The 12227-nt window shown below is 40.2% G+C and overlaps 1 protein-coding gene across 4 annotated transcripts in view; it reads left to right on the top strand.

Moving 5' to 3' along the window:
• TFAP2D (transcription factor AP-2 delta) overlaps positions 1-12227 on the top strand; it is a 46882-nt gene that overhangs the window by 11472 nt on the left and 23183 nt on the right. For all 4 annotated transcript variants that reach the window (XM_029965823.1, XM_029965825.1, XM_029965824.1 and 1 more), the window contains 2 exons: positions 5069-5234; positions 7939-8057. In XM_029965823.1, the coding sequence (XP_029821683.1) occupies positions 5069-5234; positions 7939-8057 (285 nt within the window). The remainder of the gene's footprint in view (positions 1-5068; positions 5235-7938; positions 8058-12227) is intronic.

Below are 12227 nucleotides of genomic sequence, written 5' to 3'. Positions count from 1 at the left end.
GTAAGAAATTACCAGAATTTCAGAACAGGGCAGAAAGTGTACTGTAAACTGAAGACTCACCTGTAGATATAAATAATAGACTAACAAAAAGCATAACATGCTATTAATATTTTATATAAGATTAATCTGTCGACATTCAGCCGTGCTTAATAATGTACACAAGTACACAAACATGTATATCCTGTAAAACAAAATAAGCAGTGCTTCTGCACTGTTGTCACCAGTATATTATGATGTTTCCTTACATAAGAGCATGATATTTACAGGTGAATATCTTGGAGAAAAGGGCTACTATTGAATGAATATAAAAATACTCATCATATTGCGCCTGTTATGATTAACAAATAAGAAATGACTTTGTAGAGTGTAAGGATGTATCTATACAAAATTATAGACACACATTTTAAAAAAATTTTTCTATTTGAAAAACCATCTAGTGACATCAACTGATATTTCTCTCATTACAAATAAAACAAAAACATTGTTTGTGAAAAGCATAAAAATATGTCAGAATATGAGTTTTATGAACGAAAGGATGCACAAATATTTAACTCTGAGGGTGTCAGGGAGCCTTACATTTCAGCAGGTGCCCAAGTGCATAAGTAAATCAGAATAAATCACCACTCTCCAGCCACCCTGTTGTCCTCTTCATCCACACAAAGGGAACCTGCAACTAAAACAGCCCAAGCTCTCTTTGATTTGTGGGTTATTGGGATTTTCATTGTGTTGACAAGACTGTGGGGTTAGAATTTGGCTCTGTTTTTCTCGCTGCTGTCACCTACACAACCCATCATCAACTCGTGTGGGCACTTTGTACTGACGTGCTATTTGATGGGGAAACAGGAATGGGGAAGGGAAAATACTCTCCCAATGTTTGCTCTGACTACCTTTTTCAGTATCACATGGTCTAACTTCTGCTTATTCTAGCCTTGGGAAACAAAGCCAAAGTGCAGTTCACAGGAAGGAGTTCGTTGTGTTGAGCATTAAACAGTCAGAGGGAAAAGGATTGGGCCCCAAAAGTTATCCAGCAATTATGAACTCAGTCTTTTGTTATTCCTCTCCCTCGGATCCCTTTGAAAATAATCATAGGTTAGAATCACAGAATATTTTGGGTTAGAAGGGACCTTTAAAGGTCATCTAGTCCAACACCCTGTAATAGGAATATCTTCAACTAGATCAGGTTATATATGATCCCCTGAGGTGATTTGGTGATTCAGTACATGGCAGTTTGGGGTCTTTCACCCTGATGTGGTAGGCTGCACAAAGCATATCTCTTCCTCACCCATCTTTTTCCTTGAGACCAATCATATTTATTAAAATCAACATGAAGATGAAAGATTAGAGGGTAAAACTCTGTCATGAAGAAAGAATTAATTGAGTAGAATTGGATGAAAGAAGCTCAAACGAAGGGTTTGTGTGCCTGAAAGCTTCCCTTCTTTCTTTTTTTCCTAATCTATCAGTTGCAATATAAAATATATTCTCCCTTCATCTAAATCTTATCTTTCCTGTGTTTTCAGGCCTCTGTAAGAGCACAACCATTACCATTTACAGTCATCTCTAACACAGTATGTTATGGCAACAGATGAAGTCAGACCAGACCATGTAATCACTTCCCTATGGGAATAAACAATTGTCCTTAAAAGAGTCTTCTTAACATTCACAGGCCTATTTCACGTGGTACTCAGAGCACAAAATTGCTGAGGCAATTTGCTGGATGATCCTACCAGTTATCCCTCTGTCTGCCTGCTCTAATTTCTTTCTCCCAGCTTTGCCATAGGACCAATGCTGTGGGTAACCAGTCAGGGAGCAGTGGCCACAGTTTTCCCTTCTCCATGTATGCTGGTGGGCACATTACTTTGCTGTTTTTGTGTATGTGGCTCTTCCTTTTATGAGCTGAGGGGGTTTTATGCATCCTGGCACCAGAAGTTAGCCTGTAAAGATTTTTAAAGCCAGTAAAAGCTGCTAAGAGGAATAGAGATCTCCAGGTTGAACTTCTAGACTCACAAAAGACATTATTTCCATTCTATTTGTGAGGACAGTTTCTTCTGCTTCTTTGGCTTGTGTCTGTTAGCATCCCACCACTCAAATACCCTGATGGGACAAGACTGGCTCAATAATTAAATGAGAATTGATTTTTCCAACAGCACCTACAGTGGCACTGGGTTGACGGGAAAAAAAAGCTGGTCGTTGCCACTGCTGTTTAGTGTAACTTCAAACATATCTCGTCATCTTCATGTTGAGCTGCACTGCTTCAGAAAATCATTTTTGCACTCTAGCACGTGATCAGAATATGGGGGAAGGAATACACCAGAGCATGTGTGTTTAGCAAGAAACCTAATCCTTCATCTGCCTGTGTGGTTGCCCTTCTCCTTTCCTTTTTCTTTCCATCAGCCCTACCTGCCTTTTTCTGTTTACTACGTGGTGTAAAGGCCAGGGCTTCATCCGTATCCTCTCCAAGGTGGAGTTTGTAGTAGGATATTTGTGCCTTCAAAAACACACACACAGTTTGTGACAAAGAGCTTTGTCTAGAAAGCATCACACCACTCTCTGTTGCTGTGTCAATGAATAATTAATACAGTGAAATAATTATATGCAATAGATTTTGCCTTCTTGTGATTTACAACTTGTTTTCCATGTTTCTGGAAAGCAAATGGGCTGGACTTGTTGTTTTCTTTTAGTTTTAACCCACACCTGGCTTACCTGGAATTGCTTTGTTTGAGGTCACATTGCTCAGGCATGATTTTTTAAAATATTTCAAACTGTAAGCAAAGGCATGATTTTTTAAAATATTTCAAACTGTAAGCAACTTTCTACTAAATAGAAAAGAGAAGTGTTCCAGTAAATTCTGATTAAGGTAGAAGCAGCTACAGGGTAACAGGTTTTTGGATTAAAGGAACAATTATTTATCTGGCATAAAGAGTGCACATACTGGCTTAACCTGGCAAGAAGATAAACTTTAATATGACGCTGATTTCAGTACAGTCTCACTCATTGTAAAATCCACAGACTTCCTGAAGTAAACAAATATGTACACAGTGCCACTGTTTTCTTGACACATATATATATACACGTGTGTACATGTATTGTGTGGCAGATGCCAAACAAACAGATCTACTCAGTGTTAACGCTCTTCACAAATGTACCTGACAGACCAGAAGTTTGAAAACGTTGCTTGAAAATATTTACAGGTTTCTGGGGAAAAAAAAAATCCACTCCCCACCCCCCCAAAAAAACCACCAGAACAACACAAACTCAAAATTATTTCAGGCATGTGGCACCAGATTTCTGTATTTGAGCATATGAGCTCATTAATTGCAGCTTTGAGCTGTGTAAAAATGTGCATCAGTGCCCTTGATGTGTGTATATGTTTGGTGATGCACGATTTGTCTCTATATCCTGTTTGAGAAGTGGACACTAATATCTGCCCTGTAACATAATTAGAAAAGTCATAAAATACCCTACTGTAGTGAGTCAGGATCTCATCCATCTGGGATTGATACCAAGAGATGTTCTTTTCTAGTGTTGCTGTCAGCACAAATGTTTAAATATACCTTCAAGAGCTGAAATATTTGGAAAGAAATTCTGTTTGCCTTATGTAAGCAAGCAATAGTCTGCTTTTAATGAAGTTTCATCCTTCAGTCTGTCTCTATGGGAAGTGGAACAGAGTCACCTTAATTTTAGGAGGAACTGCGTGTGGAAGAAGATAAAGGTGTAGAATCTTGTCTAAAGTGATCTTTTTTCTTTTCTTTCTTTTTTCTGTTCTATTCTATTCTCATTACATAATTTGGATTATAAACTACAATTTTTAAGCATAAAAATGTGAGCTCTTATAGTGAAAAAAGATTAAGATGTTTGCGGGAAAGAGGAAAATATCATGGTAGTTTAAAAAATACAGTATGTTTCCTTTAAACATGAATGATAAGCACAGATTAATTTTGCTCTAAGAAGGTCTCTATATCACCATTCTCACATAAACCACCTGAACTCCTTGTAGTAGTGCACTGAATTATACAATATTTTATATCACTGTCATATGCAGCTCATTCTTTTTTTCTCATCTTTTCCCCAGAGAAGAATTGTGCATGCAGTGGTAAGATTTATTTCTTCCACAGAATTTTTTTATTGTAGTCAGGTTGGAGAAGGCAGGTCAAAGAAAAGTGTTTTGCACTTGGTGATGAAATATGTGTTAGTCCTTAAGATTATTTCTTTTTCCCTGGGAGTTTGTTCTACTCTCTTGGATCAGTTGCAGAGAAAGTTCTCTCTCCCCCCCCACCTCTTTCTCTCTCTCTCTCTCATATTAACTTTAAGTTAAAAGCTCAGTTTTGCCTGAGGAGTTATTGATCACAGTCTTGACTGAAAGATTTGGTGATCATTCAGCACTTTTAGACCCAGGCCAAGTAATTGCCACTCTCAAGAAATAAACAATTCCAGAACTAACCTGAGATAAACTGATGTAGCTCAATAGATTTCAATCGTTAATAGCAGCTGAGGATTTGACCTAACTTTGGAAGGAATTTATGAGAGTTCAAAGGGGTGCAAAGCTGTTCTTGCTGCAAATCACTGCAAACCTACAGTGTTCTTGCATCTTCATAATCTTAAATACTGCTGTGAGAATTAAAATTAACATTTCTCATTAGAACCAACGTTCGAAATTTTTCACCAACCATGTTTTTTAAAACCATGAGTGATATTTAAATATGGTTCAGTCTGGTTTTGTTAATCCTACTAGATAGAATAGACCTTAGTGATAATAGGTACCTTTTACTGAACATGAAATCAAATCATATCAAATAGCCATAATGACATACTTTGACTTTAAAGTTTGTGAGATTTAACAATTCACTCTTCCCACTCTGAAATATCAACTCATTCATCTTTCTCAAAACAACAATACTATAAAAAAACAAACAACAAATACTATAAAAAACCAAACCTCACACCCCTAAGAGAAACCAAACCCAAACAAAACCAACCACAAGAAAAACAACAGAATTGTTCTTCATGATTGCATTTGCCAAAACACGGAATATGAGGTTTCCTCTGCTCTAATATTTTATTTTTTTTGTAGGTGGCACTTGTGTTGTGAACCCCACAGACCTGTTCTGCTCTGTCCCCGGTCGCTTGTCTCTCCTCAGCTCCACTTCCAAGTACAAAGTGACCATTGCAGAGGTGAAGAGGCGCCTTTCACCCCCAGAATGCCTCAACGCCTCCCTCCTGGGAGGGATTTTGAGAAGGTAAGTTGAAGGTGAGAGTAGCAAGTCCTAGACAGTGCTGTCATTTCTGTAATTTTATTTTCTACAAAGAGGCTTTTTTCTCTTTCCCTGCTTGGATAGGTGGTAGTATTCAGGGTGAACATGAGGGGATGGATTGGGAGGGAACACTGGGAAGTTTTCAGTAAATTAGAAAGTTTAAATTTTTCATCAAACTGATTTTTTTTTACCCCCTCAGTTCAGTTGTTCACAGACACGGAAAGGTGTCGCTTTGCCTTGTTTTGAATGGAAAAAAAAAAAAAAGAGCTTTAATGTGCAGAAAAATGTGTGGAAAATTTCACCAGAGCTACAAATCTGACTTCTGGCTGAGAAACTACCTCAAAGCAAATTGTTTTACCAAGTGTAGGTACAGCCCTCATTCAATTAAAACCTAAAATATGGAGGTGTAAGGATGCCTTTTTTCGTCCCTTCTCCTTGGCTTGTCTTTTGAGCACAGAAAAGACAGAATAAGCTGGTTTGACTTTCCTCGTGGTGAGATACTGGAGGAGAAGCAAGTAATTAGGTGCAGTTTTGCCTCTGACCCTTGGCTGACCAGAGCAGACACCTGCAGAGAGCAGGAGAGAAATGAGGAGAGAGGCAGACTGTGCCTCACATCGCAAGTGGAAAACAAGGAGGCAGCTGTAATTCAGGCCGGCATATCTGAGTCGCGGTGTCCCCGAGGCGTCAGCTCAGATGGCATGAGCTACTTGAATACCCTTTGATCAAAACTAGCTGGAAAGTCATGGGCTATTTCACTGCTGTCACTGAGGGCCACACTGATCCTCGCACTTATACTGAAAGTCATTTTAACCAACCTGCAGTATTCTGAGAGATGTGGGCATTCAGGAGCTGTCTCGAGCCATCTTGGAGAATAATGACTATAGATCACAACATTTTTTCAGGGCACAAGCCCCATTTAACTGCCTCTGTAGGCACTGAAATCCAAAATCGACATCCACAGAAACTTTCCTCTCTTTTTGTTTCACACTGGAGAAACCTCCAGTGAATATTCACTTTAAATACTCACACTGCAGACCTCACTACTACACTGCAAGCTATTGAGAATTCAAGGACATCGATTTGAACATGGGGGTTCATTTCTCTCTTCTGTTAAAATGCTAGAATATTTCCCATAACTTTTTGACCCAAACTAAATGTCCCCTCTCCCAAATCAACCCTGGCCATGGTTCAGGAGTTATCAAAAGGCAGGGACCAGTCTCAGCCAGCAGTTTGGATGTGCTAATTCTGTTTTATGAAGGAGAGAGTATAATTGAACAGATTTGGTCAGGTTATAATTGAGGGTTTCACAGCTAAAGAACAGGCTCAAATACCCTGTGTTTGACCAGCAAAGATATAGCAAAACCAAATCTCACTGATGGTTTGCCTGAGACCTGGCAGGGCTGGTTTTGCATTCTATCAGCAGTAACTGGCTACATATTTTCCTAAATAGCTTGCCTTCGGAATAAAATGTTCTTCAGAAAAAAGTCTTCTCAGAAGACATCTCTGACATGGCCAGAGTTGTGGTATTTCTTAATGGGTAATAACATATATCCAAATGGTGACATTCCAAGTTTGGTTCCTTCCTCTGCCTGAAGCAACTTTAACCTACACCTCAAAACATCTGGTTAGTTGTGCTAAATACTCAGCAATTGTTTTTTCTAAGCTGATGGCCCCTCAGTCTCATTTGGGGTTAATTATTTGTTGTAGAAAAGCAAAGGTATAATTGTGGCGATGGGTCTTATCTAGTGGACAGGTCATTCATTTGGGATGGGAGATATCTGGGTTCCAGTCACTGCTTTCTTCACTGTTTAAGCATTTTAACATCAGTTATTTGCTGGCAGCTGGCTGCTGCATCCTGTAAAAGACACAGGTTAAAATTCCCTCAGGCTGAGGAAGAAATCGTACCTATTTCTGCTGCATAAGTGAATATGTCTCAAATGCTTCAAACACTGAGGTGCTGCAGAAAAGCAGCACCTGGATGCACCAGGAACCACTTTGTGAGAACAAAGACACAGGTGTTTGGGACAGGGGCATAAATAACCAATGATGGCTGAGATTTTAGCTTCAGCATTTCCTGTTGCCTTATCCTTTTTCCTTGTAAATTTTGGGCTTTGTAGATAACATTTTTAAGTACCTAAGTCTCTACATAAATTATTGAGGGATAGTTAGATGTGGGTTCCACACAGACATCTACATTTAAGTAGCTCTCTGTCTTCCTTTAATGGTCAGATGAGCCAGATGAGTAAAGTCCACTCACGCTGGACATCTGTCTAATGTAATTCTAGAAGGTCATGATTCTCTCTAGTTTGTCTCTGAAACCTGGCTTGACTAAATCGGATATGAGTGTTTGCACTGTCGATATTTATATTTAGTTATTGTAATCCCAGGCTCTGTGCCCAAATCAGGATACTGAGCTCCACCAGGTGGAAAGCTGTCTGAAGATCTGCTGCCCCCGTGACAGGCATTAAAATGTTTAACTCTGTCAAAGAACCAACTTCAAAGACTCACACAGGGCAAGCAGGACATTAAGAATACAGCTCTGAAACATTTTTCACCGAAATCACTGTCACAGGCGTTACCCCACACATTTGTCAACAAAGGGTGTACAATTTTTGAAATTATATTAACATGGGAAAAGGGTGCAGAATAATGAGAAGTGTCTCTCTTTCCTGCTATTCTCTCATGATAGAGCGAAATCTAAGAATGGAGGACGCTGCTTGAGAGAAAAATTAGACAGACTGGGACTGAATTTGCCTGCAGGAAGAAGAAAAGCAGCAAATGTCACGCTCTTGACTTCCTTGGTAGAAGGTAAGGTTTCTAATGTTGTAATACAGTATAACTATAATTTAAATGTTTCATTGTATCCAACTCTTTTCAGCCACTGTGTTAAATCCCATAATCTGTATTTTGTATACAGAGGAGAACTGACTTGCCTAAAGCCACAGACAGAATGAGTGACAAAATGGAAGTTCATTCTGAGATATCTTGGCCCCCAGCAAGTGTCTTGGCCTTGCAGTTTCCTCAGCATTGATCTGTGCTCTTTGTGCTGGGATCTGACTTACAAATCGATGATTCAAATGTTTTTGTGAGAGAGATGAATGTCTTATACCAACTCTATAAGTAGGTTTGTTTATCCTCTTTTTTTTAAACTTGTGAATTTCCTGGAGCTGATCCAAAAATGTGATGATTCTTTTTCCTCTCATAAGAAAGCACAATATTTAGACAAGCCTTTCCCCCCCACACACAAATGAATGAAATCTGTTTTCAGATAAACTCTAGACAGGCCCAGGAGATACTTTCTTGGCCTTTATTTGTTGTTTAAATACCATTCACCAAATACTGTCAGGCTCTTCAAACCTCCAGCTGGGAGATGCAGGTTCAAACCCCTCAGGCAAAGGGAAGAAACTCTACCCACACCTCTTCTATTCTGGGTGAATCCACTAAGTATCCAGTTTGTTGTCTGGCTGCAAGTAGCAGCTCTGGGAATTTCAGATCCCTCCTCCTTGATGTTGAGAGAACTCAACTCATCCTAAAGGTCAATGCCTTCTACGATCATACCCTGAAAGGTCCATACGGATCTGGGCAAGTAGGCTGAAGTCTCAGCACGTACTACCACAGAATTAGAGAATTAATTAAAGGTTGAAGCTGGAAGGAACTTCTGGTCATCTCCTAGTCCAGTCCTCCTGCTCAAAGCAGGGTCAGTTAGAAGAGGTTGTTCAGGATCTTGTCTACTGAGTCTTTTTGTTATTTGAAAGGATGGAGACCCTTCAAGGCAGAAATAGTGTTGAATCCTCAACACTGGAGGTTTTTCAGTGTCTCTGACAAGGTACTGAGGTTTTCAGGGGCCACTGAGCACAAAGAACTACAATGGGGCTTCTTGGAAATACAGGTGTGTCCATATCACACCTGCTTGTAATAAAGGGAAAGCCATAATGGATTTACAATCTTAGAAAAGGTACCAGGATAGAGGAGCGAGGGCTGTTCTGACCCTCACAGTCCTTCAGGCATCTCAGGTCAGGAAAGAATAAACACAGCTATGACTTTTATTAGTGAACAGAGCAATGGCTTTAAGCTGAAAGAGGGTAGATTTGGAAATTAGGAAGGAATTCTTTACTGTGAGTGTGGTGAGGCCCTGGCACAGTTTGACTGGAGAAGCTGTGACTGTCCCACCCTAGGAACAGTTTAAGGCCAGATTGGATGGTGCTTAGAGCAACCTGGGAGAGTGGAAGGGGGTTGGAACTAGATGGTCTTTAGGGTCCCTTCCAACCCAAACCATTCTAGGATTCTGTGGCCAGTTATTCATCAGAAGAGACTGAAGGTGAGTAGCTCTCTTCCAACTGCTGGCCTGGGATTGGTGGCAAAGTTCCTTTACTGTAAGTCAGGATTAAATTCCTGTTTCCCAGGAATGGAGCTGTGCTCCCCTCCCTGTCCTTTAATCAAAGCCAGTAGCAAACCTGTTATCGAGCCTGTGGTGTCGCTTTTGTTCTTGGGCTGCCTTACTGCGAGTCCTAAATATAAATATTGAGGTGGCTGAGCTCACTTGGACAGACTTTTTTGCCTGGATATGCTAATAATGAATTGTATCTACTGGAATTTTTGAGAATGGCACCAACATGTGTGTTTATATTCCAACAGAAAACAAAACAAAGCTCATTTTCTGTTTGTGTAACCAATCCTGGGTCAAACTTGGCAGTGCTTATTGAATTCTTTGTTGTATAAGCTGTTCCCCTCTGGACATGTCGATACTCCTTCCAAGGGTAACTAAATTATATCACAGTTTTTGCAAAGAAACCCATCCCTCAATGGTTCCTGCTGCTGGAAGAGGCAGAAATGGAAGGACAGAGGCTTATTCTGTGGTTTAGAGAACCCATAAAGAAAGCATCATTAGCTTTTTCTGTGTGATTTCAATACAGAAATTGAAATAATAATTTATTGGTCTTATTAAATCCTAGACTGTGTGAACATCTCATACAGATGCAAGGTTGTGTCACCCTTGATTACTTTAGATGGTTCTAAATTTATTATTATTAAATGTCTTCACAGGCTTCAGTATATTAAGGCCTTTAATATCTCTGAAAGGTGGGAGTGTACTCAACCTCAAATATCTGTTTGATGTTAGAAAAGACAAAATTAGTTGTATGGTGAATAGGTATATTGACCAAAACCATTTCAAAAATCTCTGGCATGACTAATATTTCTTTTCCTCTAAAACAGACTAAAATAATTGATTTTTGGGGAATACTGCTAATTGACTTTATGAATATGAATTTGTGTCCTTCTGTTTTCTGCAAATGTATTCATTTTGGAGTTCAGCATTGCTGCTGGATGTTTACTGTTATTCTTGTTTTGGTCAGGTTGTGTCTTTAGTGTCTTTGGTAGGGACTTGTGGAGCCCAAAGTAGGAATTGTTTGACAGATCAGCTCTGCTCCTTTTGTCATCCACATAAATTAGAACAGTGGGTGGGAAGATGGACAGGGAGAATGAAGTCAGTATTGCAGGACTCTCCTCAGCAGAATGGGACAAATCCTTGTGCAACCTGTAGGGGAGGGATGCCCTCTAGTGCCTGGATTAGATGCAGGGAAAGGTCATTTTTCTTACCAGCTCCAAAAAGAACATTCCTACATCTTGGCTAATGCAATAAAGGCTCCTTCACTAAATATTAGTATTGTCAAGGCTAAGCCTTACCGCTGGCTCAAAAGAGTCAAAAGCCACTCCAACGGCAGTAAGGAAGGATGTGAAAAGAGGAGAGATGTCCCCTTCTCTTTGGACACGTCACTTCTAAGGCAGAGGCATAGCACAAATGTGATTGCAGATGCAGGTAAAAGCAATGCATGAATGATTTTAAAGCCATCAGATAAAAATAATAATAATAAAAAAATTAGAATAACTTACGAAAATATCTATAGTTTGTTTTCCCATCAAACCTAATTAAGACACTAAATTTCCTAGACACAGAATTAATGGCATTCCTCATTTGGGGACCAAAACTCTGGAGAAAAATAGGTCAGTGGTTACTTTTTTCATCCTGCTCTCAACTGTCACAGCTTCTCCCCCACCAGCCTTTGTTTAAATACCCTTCCACTTGTTCCTCCTCCCTTCTCACCCTACAAATAGAATAAACTTTCCTCCACCTCCCGCCTGTCCCTCCTCCCCCTGAGTAACGTTTCTGCTGGGTAGAGCATCCGGAGGAGGCAAAGCCGAGCGGAGAGTGGGAGGTTCAGACGCCGTGTCCCCCTCCCGGGACACAGCTCCTGCCTTCACTCCGCATAGGAGCATCTCTCACTCTTGCCGGACCCAGGGGACCCTCACGCTGCTCCTTGCACCTGCCCACAGAAACATTTCAAGGTACTCGTCTGGTCTCTCCGCTGAGGGTTTCCAGAGCTGTCTCTGCCAGTTCTGCTCCAGCAACTGTCCCTTTCCATCACGGAAAGCTCTCGGGTCAGTTGTCAAACTGCGGGGCAGAGGCAGCGCTGCCGGGAGCTGCAGAGCCGAGTGCTGGGTTTAAGGAGAGTCCACGATCCCCAAGTGCTCTTTGTCTCTCCAGGGAGGAAGAGCCGGGGATGTCACACACAGGGGAACTTGATTTTAGATTGGATTTTTAGATTGAAATCAGGCAACTAACTGTAAAAGTAAGGGATTATAGAGGTTTCTACCTTTAGAGTGACTCCTACACTGATGTCAATAACGAGGCAGAAGGCAGCAAATCTAAAGCAAAAGAGGTCAGTTCATCCACATTTCCAACATTTGCCCATTCTCCCCTAAAATAAATGTTTGCCCAAATTATGTTGTAGAAAAAGAAAGAATATATTCTATGGCAATTTGGTTTCCCCCACCAAGTAGATTTATACTCTACTATACAGTAATCCAAGGGACCTTCAGTCACAAAAAAAAAAAAGTATATCACAATCCACTTCTAAATATCAAGTCGTCATTGGGTTCTGGTTCAAAATTACATCTTTGCTCAACATGTTCTGCAGA

This window comes from Manacus vitellinus, unplaced genomic scaffold (assembly GCF_001715985.3).
Source record: "Manacus vitellinus isolate BGI_N305 unplaced genomic scaffold, ASM171598v3 scaffold_11_pilon, whole genome shotgun sequence".
Taxonomy (NCBI): domain Eukaryota; kingdom Metazoa; phylum Chordata; class Aves; order Passeriformes; family Pipridae; genus Manacus; species Manacus vitellinus.
The sequence above is the reverse complement of the archived record's forward strand: the minus strand, read 5'-3'. Positions and strand labels throughout refer to the sequence as shown.